The sequence below is a fragment of the Taeniopygia guttata genome, chromosome 3 (genome assembly GCF_048771995.1).
Source record: "Taeniopygia guttata chromosome 3, bTaeGut7.mat, whole genome shotgun sequence".
Classification (NCBI taxonomy): Eukaryota; Metazoa; Chordata; class Aves; order Passeriformes; family Estrildidae; genus Taeniopygia; species Taeniopygia guttata.
Window position 1 is genome coordinate 110,400,211 of NC_133027.1, and position 23,544 is coordinate 110,423,754.

General features: G+C 39.9%; 1 protein-coding gene across 3 annotated transcripts in view; it reads left to right on the forward strand.

Annotated features, from left to right (window-relative positions):
• SPTLC3 (serine palmitoyltransferase long chain base subunit 3) overlaps window positions 1-23,544 on the forward strand; it is a 108,796-nt gene that overhangs the window by 70,431 nt on the left and 14,821 nt on the right. For all 3 annotated transcript variants that reach the window (XM_072927619.1, XM_072927620.1, XM_030269221.4), the window contains 5 exons: window positions 3,493-3,617; window positions 5,478-5,571; window positions 13,258-13,363; window positions 20,614-20,833; window positions 22,967-23,093. In XM_072927619.1, coding sequence (XP_072783720.1) covers window positions 3,493-3,617; window positions 5,478-5,571; window positions 13,258-13,363; window positions 20,614-20,833; window positions 22,967-23,093 — 672 coding nt within the window. The remainder of the gene's footprint in view (window positions 1-3,492; window positions 3,618-5,477; window positions 5,572-13,257; window positions 13,364-20,613; window positions 20,834-22,966; window positions 23,094-23,544) is intronic.

Sequence of the window (23,544 nt, forward strand, 5' to 3'; positions counted from 1 at the left end):
CTTTCAGCTCAACAGCATGGGTAAGTGTATGAAAAATCCTGTGTACTTCATGTCCCCTGTCACCAGAGTGCAGAGGCAAGTTAATAGAGGGAACTGGGTCATCAGATTTTGAAAAGGAGGGGATTTGCTGTGAGAAGTGTTGGAATCTGTGGAGGTGGTTCTCATTGTGAAAGTCTACTTTTGATATGATCTGTGATCTTAATACCTATATAGTCTTGGATCTCAGTAACTCCTGCTGTATTGTGCTAGATAAAGCTGTTCAGCAGGGAAGAATAACTTTCAAAAGGATTTTGTCTCTTAAAGATGCAGGTACCTTTTTCTTTTTTTGTCTTAAGTCTTTTCTGGTGATTTGGTGTACATTATTTAGCTATATCCTCATTTGTTGGGTCAAGCCAAGCAGTAGTCAATCAGCGGGGAAATTCTAATATCTGTTTATAGAGCAAGCATAGAAAGTATCTGTGTATGCAGTGTATTAAAAAGATTGATCTAATATATCACTTTTCATTCATCAGATCATGATACTGGTCTTGAATCTAGCGCAATACAAAACATTTTAAGGGCCAAGCTAACCTTACTTGACATCTCTAAGGTTGTATTTAATGAAGAGCTGTGTAATTACTGCCTTTGTTATGTAGCTTGAAATGCTGAGATGGTTCAGCTTGTACCAGTTCCTTTGGATCAAATTTGCATCTGTCTGGTAGTGCTGTTTATGTGTGTCATGGTGGTGGATGTGACTAACTGGGAATGCTAGTGGACAAACCTCATCCCAGCAGTGCATGTCTGACCACTTGTTTCTTACAGTGGAGAGAGGTGATAGAATTGATGTACAGTGTCCAAGGTTATCTGGTGTAGAGATATCTCCTGATATGATTAAATCACTGCATGATTATGTGCTTTTTCAACTCTGTTCAATGTATACAGCTTGCATGAACCTCCCACTGACACTGTTGTATTGCTTCTGCAACACCTTACTTACCACCAACAATATTGCCACGATAATTAACATGAGTCAAAAACAGGGCTCATTTTGCAAATCTTTGCCATTCAGAATTTTGTTTTGCTAACCAATTTCAATTTGTATTCCAGGATTTGTAGGCAGTAGTTATGTACAGTATCATCTGCATTTGCACTTAGGGTTAGTAAATAATAAGTAGGAATTAGTCACTATCAAAATGAGTCATTCTTCACCATGACAAAATCAATAAAAATAGATGCAAATTGTGCTGTTTTTTTGTTGGTCATGTAATTGGAGCTTTAACAGAACAGTCTGTATTGAGTCAGGCCTTTCCTGTTTATAAAAACAGAAAACATGTGATGCAACCCCAAAAAGCAATTTAACTCCACCCTAGTGTCAGACTTATCCCTAGAAGAGTCAGGGACAATTGTGTCATGCCTTAAAATGCCTGCCTTGCAAATCACACATTGTTTGTTTCTCATGCTTTCACAAACCTTCTAATTCAAGCTGTGACCATAGTGTGCTTGGCTTCACGCTTCCATTTCAGACTTCATCTTCTTTTGGTGTGCTGATAGCCAAGTGACAAAATAACATCTGCAGGGAGCACTGAGGCAGCTGATCCTGCTGGAACTCTTCGTTGTTCATGAGTGCTGTAGGTTGAAGACTAGCTGGGCCCAATTCACAAAAAATACAGAACCACAGAAATACAAGCTGAGTCCTGCTGGGCTTACACCTTAAGACAGATTCTTACCCACATTTCCAGTGAGCAGCTCAGCTCTGAAACACTGGTTTGTATTTCACAGAACCTGGGTCCTAAACAGCAGCTGTGTGCAGAGCCAGCTCATATCCTCGTGTGTCTTGGGATGTACAAATTCAAAAAATAGCCATCCTCAAAGAGCTTCACACAGACTCAGCTCCCATGTAGAGGATTTTCTGAAGAGCCACATTTTCTGTGTCACATTACCTAATTCTCAGAGCACAGAGACAACCCAGCTCCAGGTACATGCAATGTGATACAAGGAGTGCAGAGACACTCTTGAAGCTCTGCTGGAGTAGGCTCAGGTCTAGAACTACCCAGGAAAGCTCTGGCAAGGGCTCAGCAGTACTGCTGTTCTTTACTGTCCATGTGATCCAGGTTTTTTAAGAAGCCACAAGATCCTTGTCCCTTATCTCCCTGATAGTTGGAAAGTTACCTGCCTGCCTGATAGACATTTGTCACATTCTATTTCCAAATGGATGTCATTCTTACTTTAGATATTTAATGAGAAAAAATAATGAAAACACTCCTTCACTGTAACCAGCTGACTTATTGCTATTGCTGAAACTGCTCTCCTGCTATTTATATTTGATTTTTTAAATGAGCTCTGCTCCATGATGAAGATGATGATGAAGATCCTGACTCATCATTCTTGTTGAGACACTCTAGCCGAGCCTCTGGGTTCTTCCATTCATCTGCCTTTTGTCCACCACAGTGAACAGAGCTTTCTTGTTCCATCCATTGTAATTCACTTTATATTATTGTGCCATCAGCTTGTGCAGTGCAAGAGAGGTAACATATTCATTTGCCTATTTTTTTCTTCTGTTCTCTGATTACAGCCTTATTCATAGGGGAAGTGCTCTCTCAGAATCCACAGGCTACTCTCTTTTCTTCCCCACAGATCATCCTGTAAGAGTTCCTTCTGCCTTGGTCCTGCAATGCACAGCCAGGCAACCAAAGACTAGAGAGCTGGCAAGTTGAGATGATTCCTTACTGTTATCTCGGTCTCTTAACACCACTCTTTGCTTTGTTTGCCTCCTGTATTTTGTCATCCTTCACTGTGAGTTGGGCAGGAAGGATACTGCTTTTGTTGGATAGTTGGAGAACCTTACTTGTTTGGAGACTTCAAGCACTAGTATTAGACAATTAATATGCAATAAAGAAGAGTCTCTATTGTTGCATTATCATTTATGTTTGTTGTTGAGAGGAAAGAAAGAGCAAAGTTATCATCAGTTATGGGGAGTGAAACAGCTTTTACCTCCCAAAGCAGAAAAATATGGAGAATGCTTTTGTTTTTCTATCCATATAAAATCCTAATTAAGAATTTTGTACACGTATATTGACAGACAATAGAAAAGGAAGAATTTTGTTGTCACTCTTTTTTTTTCACATCTGGTGAGAACTCAAGAATGCCTAAAATGTTTGTCCCATATTTCCTACAAAAAAATAATATATTTTTGTCCTCATTGTAGAGGAGAGAAAAAGACAAAAACTTAGTCTTCAGAATAAACTGTGTCAAAAGTTATTGTGGGAAAAGGAACCTTTTTTTCCATAGCAACTGCTTTGCTGCCCTAACAGCAGTATTTGTTAGCATTAGTCACAGCTGGTTTGCACCTTTTGCATTAGCCCACATGGACAGGATACAAATGGAAAACCCTCATTAGAACTTAAAGTCACATAGCTTGATGACACACTTCTAGCCTGTTCTTTTGTATGTTTTGTGTCATAATAACTTTCACAGTTAAATCAGATTTAATATTCCCTGTGCTTATTTCTGCAGGCACCCTAGACAAACATGTAGAACTAGAGAAACTTGTGGCCACGTTCCTTGGTGTGGAAGATGCTATGGTGTTTGGCATGGGCTTTGCAACTAACTCAATGAATATTCCAGCCCTTGTTGGAAAGGTGAGTACTTCCTTCAAGGAACACCTAGAACAATTGTTTATTAATTGTTTTAACTACTGTTGCAGTACTCTGGGCTTTCAGTGAGTGGAAAGGCTTGATCAAGGAACAAAGCTTGGTATCAGGAATGTGTGAGTCATAAAGCTGATGACCTTGTGACTTTAAATATGCTCCTTTATCACCGTGTTGCTATCGCACATGCCTAACATCTGCTTAAGGAGCAGTGATACAGCTCTCTAGCTCCTCTTAATGAAGTTGCTTCTCCTTAAGAAGTAACCAAATGTTGAATTCCATGTCCAGCTGTTGTGGGATGAAGTATTTAGGCTACTTGCTGAGATTTTGCCCAGCTGCCTGTGATGAAAGATGATGATTAAGATAGTTTTTACAACACTATGAGAAAAGGAAAAGCACAGTGCTTAGCATTCCTGGTGAACAGCGCTCCAGCCAGCCCTGCAGAGAAATCTGGCAGCAAATGCAACTCTGAAACACCAGCATAGGGGTGAAGTTACTTCTTCACTCTCTGTTGAAGATGACTGCAGCTTTTGCAAGATCTCTAAAATACATGTACACAAGCGTTGGGCAGGGAGAGTTGCTCCAGTTATCCACAGCTTGAACTTCAGTCTGCAGGGGTGCTGGAGAACTTGTCCAGCAGTCAGTCTCAAGGGGAACTGATATAGAGAATTAAGGAAGGTAAATTTATGAAATTGGAGATATGCAGTGTGTGACACTTTTCTTAGCTGTATGATAATTTTCCCTCCCTTACCTGGCTTCATGTAGAGATTCAAGCCTCTGTCAGAGCTGAGATAGACATAAGTGGCCCAAATAAAGATATTACTGTATGTATTTTTAATAAATAAATATATGTGTATATATATATTTGAAAATTCAGTATGTATTAATAAATATATTAAAAATATTATTCAACTACCCTATGTTTGATAGATTTACTCCTATGTTTTCCTCTACAATTAAGACTAGCAGCTACATTTTCTTGTCAAGCTGCATCTACACTTACTGTTAGTTCTGCAAACCAGTCTCTATGGATATTGTGTGAGTATCTCTAAACCTAGGCCTAATCTATGAGTCCAGAATAAGTTTTTGCTTAATTATGTGTTACCCTTTGGGTAATGAAACACAGCAAAACATGTTCAATAGAAAGCAGAGCCAAACAAGTGTTCAAGCTTGAATTTCAACTGTGAGTTCTGCCCCTTGTTAATATAATAGACAAATTTACTTCTCACACATTTCTCTTTTCATTTCTAAAAGCAAAAGGAGTTTTCAACTAAGTTAATTAATAAAAAGGATACTACAGCTCAACTCTACATGCATTTACCAGAGAAAGACTCTGAAGTTCCTAAACTTCACTCACATCTTAATGGAGATGGAACTTACAAGGCATCAGTCTCTTCATATCTCATTTCTGCAGTCTGAAGAGCTGATGTCAGGCCAGCCTCACTATTATTCCTCCTTACACTACTGTCATGCAGTCTTTGTATGTGGGGTGGTGGCTGCATTTTGCTTACAACTCCAAATGGGCTGTGAACAGGTGATAGAGGAAGCAACATCACCTGATTTTACTATAAAGCACTCAGTCTTTAATGGGGTTATTTGCTGCTTTCCAGTTATAGGAAATATTGGACCCCTATGCATCACCTGGGGATGCCTGAGAATCTGATCCCACTATTTCCCTGCCTTTGCAGTGCGCCTTGAGGAAAGTGGCAGAAAATTCATTTAATGTTTAACCCTTACAGCTGAATTGGTGCAATGCTCTATCACAGACACGTGTGCATGCTGGCACACACATGCACACGAGTCAGCAGCCTCCCAGCTCATGCAGATGCTCATTGTACTCCTTCTCCACAGGGCTGCCTCATTTTAAGTGATGAGTTGAACCACACTTCTCTTGTTCTCGGTGCGAGGCTTTCAGGTGCCACTATTAGAATCTTCAAGCATAATAGTGAGTATTGAAGTTGGAAAACTTTAGAGATAGATTTATTCACACCTCAAAAGGCAAGAATGATTTCTTTTAATGCTTACTTTGCTGTCAGTTGCCAGATGATACTTTTGTCCAGGAAAGAGGATCAACTGCTTGATGTTATGAGTGGTTTCTGATGGGAAAAATTAATAGAGCAATACTGTAATTGCTATTGTGTCTTTTTGACTTGGTGAATGACTGTGTGCTGCCACAAAAGTTTTATTGTTACTGTCATTGTAGTCCAAACAGTAGAAACATACTTACAAAAACATGCCTGTTTCCTGCAGGTTCAGTGAAACCAGAATTACCTTAACATGACATTCTTTAAAGCAGTTACTCTGAATTCCCAGGGATCTAACAGTGAAGATGCAGATGCTTATATCAACAGCATCATCCCAAATGTTCTTTGAAATAGAATTTTAGTATAGAAATCACACATTAGTTTTGCAATTGTATAGTTATCTTCTAAAATGCTCATGCTCTCTAACTTTTATTTAGTTAGTGCTGCTGTGGTTACTGTCAGACATTGGGACTGCCTTTGATGACAAGAGATGTTCTTTTCCCTTTTCCAATTCCTTTTTCCAATTCCCTTTTCCATCCTCACTGCTGCCACCAGGCAATGATTGCATAAAAGGTTTAGAAGCTAGTGTAGTGGTGAGAATTCAGAAGAGTGGTCTGATTACCTTTCTTAATGGCTAATACAGTCCCTTGTCTTTACTAAGTGTTGCTTAAGGGAAGCAAAAATTAATTATACATATGCTGTAAAAGGCCTAAGGATGAGTTGGAATGAAAAGCACACTATAATTATAATATATGTTGTTATCATTAATATCAATTCATAATTTGGGCAAGAAGCAATTTCTGAAGATCATTCAAGGATTAAAGACCATCTGACCATGAATATTTTTACAGAATTAATTATTCATAGAATAACTGTAGCATACCCCAACTTGGTCCACTTCCACAAATCTGGATATGCCAAGCATGGTTGGCACACCAGTCTTTTCTCAACTTCTCCTTGGTTGTTCAAAGCCTTATCCCATTCAATCAGGTTACATCACATCCTGAAGGCTGACCTTTCAATACCCAAATCCAAACACTCTCAGCCTCTCCACCCACCTATGCTGTGTGCAGTCAGCTGGCTTGTGTCACTTCCAGCATCATTTCAGAAAATATTTCAGTTTGAGGAGTATATTACTCTCAGCTGTGAAGATATCACCTGGATCTGTCATGCTTGCTTTAAGGAATTCAGCCTCTAACAATTCCTCCATATCTCATTCTCCTCCCCAGAACCTGATACCTAACCAGATTCTGTTGCACTGACAGTAAGTTAAAGCTGATGCTTTTCTGAGTAACGGGTGAACCTAAAAATAATAGTGAGCTGTCCAAACAGCACTAATCTAGCACTGGAAAATGCAGATAGTTTCTTTAAGGACCTTGGCAAACCTTAGTGGAAGTCCATCCAAGTTGCTTTGGAAAAACTCATTGGTTTCAAGATTAAAGGTCTTAGTTATCAAAGACAGTCTTATATGCCATTGCTGTGACATCAACTTAGTTTACTTCCAAAATGAAACTTTGCACTTTAAGCTACTGTTTTATGATCTTTAATAAGCATTGATTTCACCATCAAGTTCTAAAACGTGCATAAATCTCTCTCCTCTTTACTTTCCCTGCTCTGTTATGGAAAAACTCTTTGTCTAAAGAAAAAATGATACAAAACTTTGTTCTATGTCAAAAATATTTCACAGAAAAGAGGGTAAAATCTACCGTTTTAAACTTGCTATGAAGTGCCTTCATCTTTCAAAGGCTGTACTGTAGCTAATTCTGTAAAACTATTACTTTATTTCAAAGCATGAAATCTGCAATAGAGGACTGATTTGTCATCTTTCAAAAGTAAATAGTTATTATTTTATTATTAATAAAGAATTATTTCATTTGTAAGACAAGAAATAATCTCTATTACCTTAATTATGTATAATGTAATTCTTACTCTTACAAAAGTTAATGAAGTTCTATTTCAATAAGTGGGTAGCTCTCTTAGACATTACACTTTCCATAAAATTCTGTATCGCTTTTCTAGAACAGACAAAATCCTTGCACATTTATGCTTTTCCTAGGTGAAATAAAAGGTATCTGGATATCTTTAATTTTTGACAAAAACATTGCATGGGTGTATGAGAAGATTTTCAAGCCTTAAAGCGAATAATAGAAAAAAAAAATGTGCTGTGCACCTATAAGTCTGTTTTTATTTGGACATAGGAATGTCCCCTGCATCCTGACTGGCAGTGAAAAATCCCTTCCTTGTAAACAGGCAGGAATTTACAGGCCTGGGCTGAGAGAAATGCACAGGCACACACACTTACAGATTGTGTGTGTGAGAGAAATGTAAGAGAATATTCCATCTTAGCCCCATAACTAAAATCTACTGAACAGGGCCTTCCCTTCCATTAGCACTGTCTCTAGTCTTCACCCTGCTAAGGGCACAGCAGTATTGGCACACTGGTTTTGGCCTTTAAGGGATTTTTTTCTATGAGATTTTGTGGATGCAAGCAGCAGAGTTCAGCTCCCTAGAGCCCCTGCTCTGAATCACAGGTTTAGAGGATTTGTTTTTTTCCATTTTATTTTAGGGTCTAAGCAGTCCTAAATATATGCAGTAGTGTTTTAATGGACTAAAATCATTCTGACCTGCCCATAAAGCATCTGCCTTTTGTCTCTCCTGCTGTGATGGGGACATCACTCAAGTTGCCATTTCCTGGGCAGTGATTTTCTTTGTGAAGATAGGACAGAGTTGTGTTGCTGCACTGGAACTCAGGCAGCAGCACAGTCCAACAGCCAGAGTGCAGTGGCAGAAGGTGGGATGCTAGAACATCTCTCCACCACTGGGGCCATAGTGGCCTGGCCTTGGTTAGGTTTTTTCTACAGCAATCTTTTTCTAACACCATACATTAAAAACCCTTTTTCAGGACTTCTGACCTTTATCTGCTTAAGTATTAGCCAAAATCCTTGACCCTTCCAATAAAACCTGAAAAGCAAAACCAAATATTTAACCATTAAACAGCATGTTATTTTATCAAGGTGTTTCTCTCACAGCAGTTCTGGGTCTTATACTGGTATCAGGTGCTCCTTCAGTGAACAGATGAGGGTGTTATGGACTAATTATATCCAAGTGAGTTCTATTCTTACCAGCCTGTAAAAGAAGTCACCATACAAGGCTCAGGATCTTTCTAATTCTTCCTAATTCTAATTCAATCTTTCTAATTCTACTACATTTTCCCCATGTAGCATCAAGCAACTCAACTGCAGTCCTGTTTTCAGGTTTAGATTTGCAAATGAAAAGTCTGTGGGAATGTTGTGACAAGGTACAGAACTCAGGCCATGGGGAAAAAAGTATTTGCAGTTCTCTTCATTGCAAGGGATTGCAATGCATTGCATTCACTAAGCAGTCAGAGCAAGTGATCCTATGAGGAAGGCAGGAAATTGCAAAGTATAACCAAGCACATTGGTTAGGTGAAAATCCAGCCTGTAATCTGGTGCTTGGATCTGCATCTGAAGTGGCAATCAGGGCAATACACTCCTAGCTCCTCCTCATGCACCTTTTCAATGTTGTGAAAGTAGTAAGGGACTTTATTTTCTCACAGATCAAGTAGTTGATGACAAGTTTGTGATGCAGGTGTGAGCTGTCCAGGTTTCCATGCAAAACACAGTTTCCAGCTTGGACAACAGTTGTGAATTTATGTTAATCCAACTCTGGCATTTCTCAGTCTACTCAGTCAAATTACTGCTTTGCAGTTCAGATACAAGTGCCATGAGGACACCTTGAGAATGCACAGCTACCTGGAGGAGCTGTGGTTAATAGTGAAGGAACTTCTAGGTTGCAGAAGGCCTTCACCTTTCATAGCAAATATATTCTCTAGCTAAAAAGAAGGAAATAAAAGGAAAAAAAAAATGAAAGTGGAAAACTAAGTGCAAGTAGTTAAGCAAGCAAATAAAATAGGGGGAAAATTGAAGCGATACATAAACAGGTAAAAATTAGAAAGAGATCTCTTTGGTTGCAAAACACCAGGAGTTTGTGGTGGCTTAGTACAAGACAGTTCCTTAATTTTTAATTTTTTTTCCAACTGTGTAGGTAGCCCTTGAATTTTAGAAGGGAGGGCAGTCTTAACAGCTATTACAGAGCAGGATGAAAGGCACATTACCCACTAAAGTTTTGTGCTCCTGGAAGCCTCTGGCCACTATCAGAGACAAGATTGCTGCCCAGATAGGTGGACTGCAGCCCAATCCAGTTGGGTGTGTAATTCCCTGTGACACATACAGACGCTGCCACGGCAAGGAGACTGGTCTGTCCTGCTCCCTGCATGCCGTGTCTGCCCTCTCTGCTTTGAGAAAGCGACATCTGACTGGCCAGGTATGGACAGGCAGCTCTCTTGAGCCATTGCCCTTTATTTTCACAGAGATTGGTATTAATTGAGAGGCAGGGAGGGGAGTCTCAAACTGTTGTTGTGGCTGTGGTGATCACCACTCTCACGTTCCTAACAAAGATATTTGTGTGTAGCCACGGGGTCTGTGCCACCGTGCACGAGAGTGCAAAAGGGGAGAAACTGAAAATCAGAGTTACAAGCGCAAAGCAAAAAGAAGAACGTGACAAGAGTAGCAGCAGCCTCTTTATTTTAATTAAACAGGATTCAGCTGACATCACACAGGAGGTTTCCAGCCCACACGGAGACACAATGATGACATTCCCAGCATTGCAGTGTAAGGATGAGGGGTGGAGACATGGTGTCTCCCTGAGCATGCCGTGCTCCCTCCAGAAGCCTCTGTCCCACCTGCACTGGAGGCAGTATGACACGCTGCCTGCCCAGGTCCAGACTTGCTTCAGCCCACTGGCAGGTTGTGTTCTTGGTATTGCTCTGCATTTAACTATGAGAGATCCCAAACAAGGATTATGCAAGTCCACCAACCCACTGATAGATCCGCTGTCCCCTCTTAGGAAACTTTAGCCTCCATATAGGGGAATGTGCTATAATGAAAAGGGGGAAAGTGAAACGTGGATATATTGGATTGTGCTTTGACTGATTAATCAAGTCAAATTCTTAACACCACTTCCTGGGCTGGTGAGCAGTTGTTGTCCATTGCTACTGAAGACCCTGTGCTGGTGATGGTCAAACAAGGAAGGACTGTTATTTTCTCTATAACTGGTTATTCAAGATGGACTCGTGCAGCTCATCATCTTAATATCCTAACATCTCTCAATCTAACTATATTTAATGAGTAAATAATTTGATATCTGAAAGTCATCTGGGTTGTGCTGTTGTTTTCCCTGGCATTCAGTATATCCCACTTTCTGAAAAGCTTAAGCACAACCACATAGAGCACCGTTTTCACCTTGAAGAACAGAAACAGCCTTTTGTGGGGAATACTAAAGATTTTTTTTTTCTTTCTGCCTAGTTCCCCTTTCCAAATGAGGCAGTTTATAGATCAGTAAAATTCATTTGCACATGAACAAATTATGTGTTGACTATCACAGGTTTCAGAAAGGGTCACACATATATCTTTTTCAAAATGAGATGTCAGAAAGAAATTGAGATAGCCCTGATCCTGCAAACAGACATGTTCTTAGCCTGCACTCCAGCAGGACTATATTATGTGTAAAATCAGGGAACCTTGTCTCTTGGAGAGGTTCTCCCCAGTCTGAGGTCTCATGTCGCACAGTAGTTTGGACAGAGGACCTATTCACAGACATCTGTTTTTAAAAACAGAATTATACACATTTCACTTCATTTCCTCTCTCCTTTTTTTTTCTTTTCATGTGTATGTGCTAAAACAACTAAATCTTTAAGCCATGCTTTTAGCTCAGAGGCAAAATGACTTTTCTGAAGTCAAGAGCCAATCTGGACTGACACATAGAACACTGAATTGGAAAACTCTGTGTGATTCAGAAAAGGGATTCAAAGGTCCCAAAAGGATTTAGAAGACGGTGACATCAGTAGAGAATAATTTGGTGGAGAAAAGGGGGTGTCCAAATTTTACTGTCAGCTCTCTGTCATCCTGAGGGAACCCATTAAGAGAATTCTAAATATTATCTACTTGAAGCAAAAGAGAACGTGAGCAGCTGCAAATTCTCAATTTGGTTATAACTTCCCCATATGAAGCACTAAAGAACTTTCATTTCCTTGATTGCCATCTAGTGGAAAGTGTGCTGTCTGCATTGCATTATTCCTAGCAGCATTTTCCATCTCAGAGCTCACTGAGGTGTGCAGGCCATTGCACCACTGATAGAAGGGGCAACTGATATTGTCCATGCCTATTTTGTGCTTTGTAGGGTACAGCAGGGACTTGCTAGGTCAGGTGCAGAGTGGCAGTTTCCTTACTGAGAACTTTACCTTCCACCCACATCGCTGAATGTTCCTAGGAATGGGTGAGGCGTCAGGATGTGGAAGGGTTCATGTCATAACCTTGCCATCTCTCAGGGCACAGGTTATTAACAATGGGCAATTAATGTGCAGATGGCTCCATTCCCTTAGGGCAGAAACCAAACTATGGATCAATATTAATATTTCTAAGGTGTATTTTTTTTTTCCTCTGGACACTTCATTTTACACATTAACTTTGTGTTATTGTAGAAGGTTGTATCGACTGTGTTAAGATGTGTTGCTGAAGCAAATGGGGTTATATGGTGGAAAAATGCCATTGATTTTCTCAGCCCACAGTTTGAGCTGATCTGTAGTGTCATTTGGGTATTGTGAGACTCTCTTGGATGTTCTTGGAAAACATTTTGAAATGCCAATCCAGATTTCTGGAAAGTTCCTTTTGAAGAGTGTCCATTCATTGGAGACACCAGAGTGCTGGTGCATTGAGAGTCACATTTGGCCTGACCCTGATTTCTGTGGTATTTTTTCTTGCTTCTTCCATATTTTTCAAAATCTCAATGGTTTTCCTTCACGATATTTTTGATGACCCACACTCAGCCCTTAAGGAAGCAGCTAAGGATCATAACCTTGTTTCAGGCCTCCTTATATTGAAGTCCCAGCAGTGCCAAGCATTTAGGCACCAGATTAGTGTATCCATGCCAGGTGCTTATATCCACCTGCCTCTTCCTCTCTCATCAGCAACCTTCCACTTGCTTTCCTTCTTGAGGAGGACAAGGCTTCTCTTGCTGCCATCCTTAAGTGCTTCATGCAACCTTGTCAAAACCTTTGCTGAAAAAATGGTTATTGTTTGCGAGCTTGTCGTTGGAAAGCAACCAAAACTCACAACTGAAGCCTTGATAAATTACGAGTGTCAGCAGCCTCTAAACAGAACTGTGGACAGTTAGCCTCAGAACTGAAGCAAAGTGATTCCCTTTTGCCTTTAAATACAAATGAATGATGAGTATTTCTAGAAGTTGCCCAGATCAGGTGCATAACTGGAACCTTTTTATAACTCTTCTTGTCACTAAATTGCATTCACACCACAGACCAATGTTGAGTCTTGCCTACTAATAAAAGAAGTTCATCGCCTACTAATAAAAGAAGTTCATCTTTAGGACACTCTTCTTTATTTTTTTAATGTTGTCTTTTAATGAAATCTTTTTCTGAATAGGAAAAATAGCACCCAAGAGAAAATTGAAAGTTCTTGACAAAAAAACTGTTAATGTTTTTCCTTCCTCCTTTTTCTTATTTTTAAATAAAGATATGCAGAGCCTCGAGAAGTTGCTGAGAGATGCAATAATATATGGACAGCCTCGCACTCACAGAGCATGGAGAAAAATTATCATCCTCGTGGAGGGCATTTACAGGTATGTTTGTGTTGTAGAAAGATGAGTATTCTATCATTTCTGAGGACAAAATGATGAATTGAGTGGGGTAAACTCTGACTTTAGGTATCTGAGGGAAATCTTAATGAGAGTGGATGGAAGTTGCAATAAATTTCTGTGATCTCATGAATATGTTGATTTCCTTATGACAGCCTGAACCTTGTGTCCTGTAGCTCCAATTAGATCCTGTACATTGTTCTGAATGTTGATTTAGCACATCACAGTTAAGTGGGAGATATACTGACAGCAAGACAGGTAAAGTGAATTGTGTTTTGATAGATGTGATAAAGTTTGTGGAACTATAGTTGGTAAGGAGTTCTGCTGAGTAAGCCAAGCTTTCTAGAGTTGTTTGTTACACGTGGGCAGATCAAAGGACAACTACATAGAATTAAGTTCTGCATGCCCAGTTCTTGCCCAGCTGTTGAAATCTTAAGCTAAACTTAGGTTATGTGATATCAGCACCTTTTTTGTAACTACTGCTGGAGCTAATAAACTCACAATTTAACAGGAAAATTGAAAGACTGGCTTCCAAATAATTATATAGTGGTATTTAACATAGTCCTAGTCCCTGGAGGAATTCAAATGAGAGAAACGCCTTTGAGAATCCATCTGATAGCAGCTTCAATAACACAATGTAATTGTAGAGCACCTAAGTCAGATAGCTACACAGTGTAGTGCACTCTTACACTTACACCCACTGTGTACACCCACTGTTATTACACTTCACTGTGGGGCAGCTTACACCCAGCCAGAAAGGCAAACAGCCACTGGAGTTGAGCAGTAAAGCAGTGACACCAGCCAGGCTCATCATCCTGACAACTGCTCCAGCCTGGAGAAGGTCTGGAGAAAGCATCCAGGGAGCTCATGGAGGAGGAGCCACTCACAGCTGGGAGTTGGGAGAAGGGAAAGCAGGAAGGGCTGAAGAAGAAGGGGTGTGAACAGAAAGAGCATTTGCAGAGATGTAGGCAAAGCTACTGCAGTGATGACAGGAGATGGGGGAGCAGGACAAAGTTGGTTTGGGGAGTAGCAACACGTGCCCCAGAGAGAAGGAAACCAGAACCACTCATTCACTGGACATGACAGAGTTTACAAAAGTGACATTAAAACTTTATATGTGGGGACTGTATCGTGTTGCTGAAATACAGCCAGTCTCGATGGGCAGTCACTTATGCCATTTTACTGCAAAATGCTGGCATAGCTTAGCCAATTAGCTTTTTTTCTGTAAGAAATCTTCTAGGAGCTCATGTCATCACAACTTCATAGTTGTCAGTGCTTTCTTTTTGCCTAACATTTTCCATCTGCAAAATCGGTCCTTATCTAAACACCTGTCACTCAGAGGTGAAACAGGATCAGCAGATCAGCTGATCCAAAGCAGGCTGAACATGTCCTTTCAACCAGAATAAACACAGCAAAACTACAAATATACATCGCTTGGTGCTACTAAAAGAAAGCTTGGATTTAAGGACTTTGATCATGCAGAAATTAAGTGGACCACCAACATTTTACTGACAAATGTTCCCAGGGGTCACATGGCTGGCAGAAAAGGCTCCAGCTGCTGAGCTTTGTTCACTTTTAAATCCTTTGCCCTGAATATTGACCACTAGGGAACGAGAAGACTGGTAACACAGAGGTGTGGGTCAGTCCAAGAAGTGGAACAAACCCATTGTCAGCTATTTAACTATACTCACTTATAACTATATTTCCAGATTTATGTTCAGTGTAGAGTTTTCTTTTCCTGTAGTTTTACAGTTCATTCTCAAATGAGATTTAATTTGCCAGAATTCAAAAACCTTCTGTTGGAATGCAAAATAAAAGCACCTTAAACCTCAGAGTACCTACTTAAAAGAACCATAAAGTTCCTTCTGCTGCATAATGGTTAAACAATGTTAAGACCATTCATGCCCTGAGTGTCTTCAATTCTGAAAGGCATACGGTTCTGAAAAGCAAAGCTCAAGTCTCTAATAGTCTCTAGTTGGAAACTATCCCTAGAAATAGATAGACTGGTTAGTTAGTTGTTTTCGCAGTCTAAGCAGATTAGAAATTGGAGAGTGTGGTTTAGTTGTAAAGTAAATTTGCTGTGTCTTGAGGGCAGATGCCACCATGTGCCATCTTGCTGTGTCCCTGCTGCTGCACTGTCAGGAACAGGCTTACAGCCTGGGTAGTCTGAGCCAGTTGGTAGCAAAGAATATTTCATATGCCAAAAAAAACCTAAAAAAAAAAAAAAACCAAAAAAAACCAAACTAAAAAAATTGGAGAAGTACAGAGTAGAAATACTCTTACTCTTTCTGTATGTATGTTCTTTCCTTTCTTGGCCCAGGTTTTTGAAAGACTAAATTTTTCCAACCCCATATTGGCTAATGATATTTTTCTTGAAGGTTTGCCAAATGTCAAATTAACATTCATCACGAGGGTTTAAGAGGAGTTAGAGTGCAGTTAATGTATTCTTCTTACAATAGTTAATACCGCTTTTTATTCTTTTCCTTAAGTTATGCTTCAGGGACAACAAATATTGAATTTAAATAACTTGGTCAGAGCCATTCTCCACGTTAAAATATCTGGATTTGCAAGTTTGCCCTGGCAAATTTTTGCAGAAATGCTTTTTCCAGAGATGTAAAAGAAAACACTAAGCTTGCCTTCTTTAAAAAAATACTGTTATATGGGACACTATAGTCTTAGTATGGTGAGGTTTATGGTATGGAAAGAAATTTGACTTCTGTTTCCATTTAGGAGTATCTTAAAATGTTTACACTTACCAGCTGGCAAAATTTGAAAAGGGTCATTGTTAGCCAACATGAGCATTTCTGGAAATCAGACTTGTGTTTGGAACCATAAACCACAGATTTTGCTTGCTTACAACTGAATGCAAAATTGGCCCCTCGACTTGGGAAGCTCTCAAGCTACATGTCAAATAAATAGCATTAAGTATATTTGTGTTTACTTTTTAATGTCTCTATTATCTTAAAAAGAAAAAAAAAACATCAAAAGTAAATAGAACTCCTAGTGAAAGGTGGTTTTTAACTTGGACCAGCCTAGGAGCAAATATATTCCATTTGTGTTCCAAACTGAGGGAGACCATCTAGCCATCAATCTTGACTCCAAAAAGCATGAACAAGTTTTGGCAGTCACCAGGGTACAAGTTAAACTGGCTTACTAAATATTATTTTTATTATTTGAATTCCAGCTAATGTTTTCCTTGGCTTCTACCATTTCCAGTTTAGGATTAATGTTACTATGTTCTTACATGGGTTGTGGTAGGCTTCTGCTCTCTTCCATGCATGTTTACTTAGGAGTCAGATAGGCCAAGGCTCAGGGCAGAAGTTATGGAGCATCAGAAATTGATCGAAACAGGTTGGTTTTAATTTGTTTTTTCCTTACTTTTAATTTAATTTGTGTATTTTCCCTTCCAGCTAAGAAAATGGCTCTGATCAGTTAGATATTGTCCAATGCCTTTTCATGTGCATTAGAAGTTCCTTGGGATTCAATGCCAATAGTGTAGGAAATTTAGCAGGGTTATTTTTTATTTCCTGGGATTAGGTGACTGGACTTCCAGAAAAAAAATCATGAGGTAACATTTAATGTCTTTGGCCAAGGACCAGCATTAAAGGTTAAAATTTCTATAATTTCAGTGTTGAAACAGAGTTGTATTTGAGGGCAGAGTTGAAAGATTTCCTTAAAATTATTACTCTAAACTACAAAACAGAGATTGTTGTATGAATGTACAAAGTTTATGTAAGAAAACGGTGCCTAAAGTAACTGTTAAAGTGGAATGTATATGTCTTGTGAGTAGCAGGCCAGGAAAGGAGGGATTTTTCCCAATTACAAACTAGCCTGAAAGAGGAACAGATAAACTCTTCAAATGTTGAAAAGATAGTGGTACTCTAGGGTATGTTTAGAGATGAAGTAGATAAGAGGTGGAATATTTGTAAATTAATTTTCCTGACAGAAAAAAAAAAAAAAAAAAAAAGATGCGGTACCATAATAGAATGTAGAAACCCCTTTTCCCAAGAAATTTCCAGATAAACTGGGCAAAAAAACCATCAATATCATGTCAAGGGTGAGCCTGTATTCCAAGTGAAGTGACCATTGCAAGCACACACCTCCTGTCTCTCAAAGCACCTGGATCCACACTTCAACAGCTGCATCTGGGAGAACATCAGTGCTTTGGTAGAGATTGAATCAAGTTTCAAACTGGAATGTTCTAAACATTTAGGATTATCTCCTCACATCTGGAAGTACATTCAGAATGAGTGTGTACTGACCCAAGTTTCTGTGCCTGTCCACCACACAAAGGAGATGAGGGTCAGCTGCAATCTAGAAGCTTTCCATCCCTGCCACCAAGCTAGGAATTTGTGCTGCCAGACAGGACGTCATTCCACTTAATGAAAGCACCTGGCCTGGGCAGAGCCAGCTTTAGTTCATCTGCATCTGGGGGTTTTTATATGCCCCGTGTGCTTAAGCAGATCTGGAAACAGATCAGTACACTTTGTACACAAAGCTAAGAGGCCCAGAGTGAGACAGAACCAGTACAGTTCACTTCTGCCTCTTTAATTCAAGCTCACTTGACATAAACATTGATTCAGTAAACTTTCCATTTGGGCTACTCAAGGTGTTACGTGAAGTGAGCTTTTATCTTGAAGCAATTCTAGAGAGAGTGATATGCATATCACTGACCATCTCCCACGGTCAAAAGAGAGACCAAGACCAGAGCTGGCAGCAAAACCGTTCTCATCTCTGTCATCAGGATGGCTGAGACCTGCTGGAATGGCAGCACAGAATGCAAACAGGATCCCAGCAGCACTTTATCTTCTTCATGGATGCTTCAAGGCCACATCAGGACCTCTGTCAACTATTGCATTTATGTCAGCCAGCATCTTTCAAGAGCAGTAGATCAAAACTGAAACTGAATACAAGTGTCTTGTTTTGCTAAGCAGCTTAGAGTTCCAAGAGAAATCTACTCATATGAGAAAGAAAAGTTTTCATTAAATCTTCTAAATGGTTACATCTTGCATCAGCCATGTACCAGCTTCATGTATTCTGGGATTCAGCACAACTTTCCTTCCATTACACAAATACCCAGCATTTTTAATTTACCAGGTTTTACTCTTTTTGAAGTTAAATGCTGTCTCTCCTGCCTGAACATCCATTAGCCACTAAGCCTAATGATGACCATATAAATGTGGAAAAATTATTATTGTCCTTCTCTGCCTGGCTGTTGTGCCCAAGCGTTGCAGGAAGGCAGAGGGTGGGATTGCAGTTTCAGAGGTGCTCCTGGGCTCTCCCTGCAGACCGACCAGACTCAGCTGAAAGCTGCCAAGCCCAGCACATACGATGGTGCACGTCCAAGCACATCCAGTGGCTCAGTGTCATTTTAGCTGACTAATGCTTTGACTCTGGGCTATGTGAGGACTGTGGGCCCTGCCCTTGTATTCACTAGGAAAATACCCAGGGTGGTTCAAATTGCTTCTCCCCAGCTGCCAAGTGCTGTTTGGGAAAAGTGAGAAAGCCCTGTCCTCAGGAGTACAAGTCCACCCTTCTTTGCTGCAAGGGGCCGTGGTGCCAACACACAGTCCTACAGCTGCCTCTTTTATGGCTGGGCAAGACAGAAGGACATGATTTGCCAGCAGTCACCAACAGCCAAAAATATGCCTCTAGGCACACACAGCCAGACTCTCTCCTAGTGTGAACAGCACAGGCAACCCTTGTCTATGGTTACACTAATGGAGACTTGTCTTTGGGCAGGTCTCCTTCAAAACTGGAGACCAGTTTCCAAGCTTACTCAGGAGACCAAAAGATGAAAAAGGACTAAAATTGTAAGAAATTTCTCGAGTGCTAAAAACACATTGTGCTCGTTTTGTGGTGTCAAACTGCACAGTACAAGTAAAGTGGCAACAAAGCAGCCTGTGAAAGCCATTGGTCACAGGTCCAAAAATTTCCAAGATGCTTTTGATTGCACTTCTCTTTTGTACTTGCTGTTTGGGACCAAAGTCCATGTTTCTGGTCATCTGAAACTTGTTGCATTTGCAAGTGGATACACCTTAGCTGTTGGCTTAGCTGCAGAGCGCTAGTTTCCCTGGCCCATGGCACACTGATTTTGTATTATATTCACTGATTATATTATATACACTGATTGTGTATTATATTCACAGCAATACTCTGCATATGTCATCTTTATGGGGCCAGAGAGCATTTCTTATTTATCTCCCTGCGCTTTCATTTGCTGGACACCTCCTCTGTGCCTTCCCATTTACTGACATGACCACCAACAGTGCAAAAGAGCATCTATTCTCATTTCTATGAATCTCAATACACCATTAATCACAGAATCATGGAATGGTCTGGGTTGGAAGGGACCTGAAAGCTCATCTTGTTCCAACCCCCCTGCCAGGGACAGGGACATCTTCCACTAAACCAGGCTGCTCAGAGCTGCAGCCAACCTGGCCTAGAATGCTGCCAGGTATGGAGGTATGGGGCACCCACAGCTTCTCTGGACAACCTGTGCCAGTTCTGAATATTTAGTTTTATCTGCGTGGCTGTAAGAAAGTAAAAAAAAAAAGAAAAAAAAAAAAAGAAAAAAAAAAAGGATTGGAAACTTTTTTTAACTTTTGATTACTGTGTAGCAAGCTACATTTCCTAAAAAGTTCATATCAAAGTAAAAGTTGGCAAGACTGGATTTCAGCTGCCTGTTTTAAGCCCTGATTCTGTGAAGACTGGGAATGCTTAGAGTTTATGGCACCAGCTGTGGGTTTCACATGGCCCATCTCCAGTGTATGTTGGACCCAACTCCTCTGCACCAGATGAATTTAGTCTAGAGCTGTTATGCCCAAATTTTGCCACAGTAGCTGATGATTAAGTAAGCAAGTCCCAGACTGAATTATAGCTGTTCTTTATAATATTTGTTTTGTAGAAATGAACTGTAATGTGCTTTTTAGGATAAGTATCTCTGCCTTGCTTTACACCTTTCCTTCTCTCCTCTGACATGTTGACAATTCACAAACATTCAAAGCCTTTTTGACTTGTTTTCAATGTTTGAATTCTAAAACTGTTTAACTATTTTGTACTCACCTGCAAGTGGGAATGGGTTGCGAGTTTTTTTTTTTTTGGCTTGTAAGCAAAAATCAAGATTTCAGAAGAACTGTGGAGGACTAAGGCAATTAATGACTGTATTTTCTGCCAGTATGGGGAAGTAAAGGGTACAGGGTTTGTTGTTCACCCCCGATTCTCTCCATGTGCAGCATGGAAGGGTCCATCGTGCGTCTGCCAGAGATTGTCTCCTTGAAGAACAAATACAAAGCATACCTCTACTTGGACGAAGCTCACAGCATTGGTGCAGTGGGAGCAACGGGCCGAGGAGTTGTGGAATACTTCGGAATGAGTCCCAATGACGTGGACGTATTAATGGGAACGTTCACAAAGAGCTTTGGTGCAGCTGGAGGATACATAGCTGGCAAAAAGGTAAGAGGAAATCATAAACAATTTCACATCAAGGGTGTGGGAACTGCTTTTGTATGATGTATGATATATTTCAGTATCTTTTTGAACAGACTGCTTAACAAGAGCACTGTTTTAAAGTTAGCATCATTTTTGCTTGGATCCTAAATGCACATCAAGCAGTCAGACTTTCTTATTTTTGTCTCATGTTCATATTATGTAATTTGCTTGAGTTGGATTATTCTGTGCCACTCTGATGATTGTTGTTTGTCTTGGAAATGTTTGGACATGTTGTGGTTGGCTAATATACTTCACTACATTCATTTGCATGTGGATTGCTCATTACTTTGTTTCACATTTGTAAACAGTATTTGAAGCAATATTGAGAGATTAAAACCACAGTTTCATCCGCTGATAATAAAATTCCTGAAGAGTTGTGAATTGACATAGTTGCATTTTTTAGGAGAATGGAGAACGAGGTTACTGGGGGCCTTTTGCAATAGTAAATTCTGTGTCCTCACTTGCTCCGCATACATTAACAATCTCCTGCCAACAACAGATGTCAACAAAAAGTAGAGCTGGGCTTGCTTTAATTGGGGGTGTAGAAAAGAAAGCATAATCAGCACCATTGTGAAATGTTATTGGTTTTGTTGCTAGACAGAGAGATCAAATGGTTGCTGATTATTTTCTCTTTTCATACGCAGCTGAATGCAGTTTTTAAGCAGTCTGCTGAATGAGTGGGAAGCCTGTTTATTCAGCCCATATGGTTGTTCTCAGGATAACATTAATAAGGGTAGCCCTACAGTAGAATAAAAGAGCTATAAGAAAGTATAAACTGTGTATTTATTACTGTCTTCTTTGGGTTTGACCCTGGAGATCTTAAAACCAAGTGTCATAATATATCAAGAATCAATTTTCTTTGTTTCCTTGGCTTCCTGAATTTGTATCTGTACATTTATTTCTTACCAGAAATAATGTGTGTAATGTAACTAGAAAGTAGAGAAAGATTAGACCTGTTAAAAGTAGTTTCATGTAATTTATCCTCTAATCCTTGGGAGTTTTATTTTAGAGAAAACAGGTCACTCTCTTCACACCTGTGTGTATCACTAAGCGTTGCCTCAGGCTTCTCAGCCTTGGAAAGCTGGTCACTCATTCACCCACTTACATTCCTTTCTGTAGCAAAAAACTCACAGTGATGCTGTTTATTCTGCATCAGCTGGAGCCCAGGAGCCTTCTTAGCTTTTAGCCAAACCCTTAGGAATACAATTGCAATATGGCCATGCACAACCTGTGTAAGGTTAGGTAAATCTTTATCCTCAGCACTAGAGTTACTGCATAGACTCATACAGTATTTTGGTAGTAATGTGTGTTACTCTCACTGTATTTTCTTTTCTGATTATATTTTTTCATCAAAGTCAATTTTCAAGCAGGCTTCATCCCTTTCTCACTAACATGCACTCAGCTTTTGGTGTGGTAACTGTTACTCTGATATTTTGCGCTAGGAAATATAAGTTGTTGCAACAATGATGATCTTAGTAAGATCTGAATTCCTACTGCATGCCTGAATTCAGGAGAGTTACTGGTGTTTTAGACATGCCTACAGCATATCAATGGTTTTCTAAGAGGACAGGTTCTGTTCTTAGGAAATGTTAAAATTAATTATACCAACTCTGACATCACTGTACCTGCCACACTGATTGAAGGTTTTGATTAAAAATTTGTGTGCTTGTAGACAAAGATAGATCACAGTGAGGTTGCTTTTCCTGGGCTAGGTCACGTAGCAGAGTACCTATACTGATGTGACATAGCCTTTGTTCCATTACCAGAGGCAAACTGAGCAGCATTATTGTAAGTGAGGCTGTTCATTGGTCTTGAAATTATTTTGGCTCCTTTATAATAAGTCTGAGCACAGAAGTAAACATTATTCTATTCCAGACTTTTGTTTCAGCTGTAATTGTCCCACTTATATAGTAAAGCATTTGGACCTGCCTGATGTTTCTTCAGGCCATGTATTAACAGTGGCAGCCAAGAATGCAATCCAATAGCTGGTGAAACAGCCTCTTCCTTTTGCACATTCCCACTCCTGCAGTAGTTAAGAGGGAGATCTGCTGTTTGGCCAGCTCAAAGCTCATTCATGCTTTGTTTTGCTTGTGTAAGGACCTTGTGGACTTTTTACGAACTCATTCTCATAGTGCTGTGTACGCCACATCTATGTGTCCCCCCGTAGCAGAGCAAATCATCAGGGCAATGAGATGTCTCATGGGACTGGACGGGACAACACAAGGTAAGCCTCTTTCCTTCCTTATTTCAGCTGCTGCCAGAGTGTCTCGAATGCACATGCACAAGCAAAACATCATCCAGCAGCAAAGAAGTATTGCAATAGCAGTGCAAAAGAAATCCTTCTTATTGTAAAATTAATATCCATATCATCATACTTCTAAGTGCCGTCAGCCCTGAGGTTTTTTCCATACTCATCGACATGCAGCAGGGATGGAAATATTTTGGGGTTCTGGCTGTATAGTTGCCAGCCCATCCAGCTTTGCAGCAACAAATTGAAATACATAGATTTCACTTGGAGTATATTGTCTGACTTTGTAGTGGGTTTCATAAGGATATGACTTCATTTATGGGCTAGGTGCTGTCAGTTTAGCTTCTTTGTAAGTGTAAACCTTCAAACTGGCAAGCAGCTCAAGCATGGTGCAACATTTCAGAACAGGTATTGTATGTTAAATAAT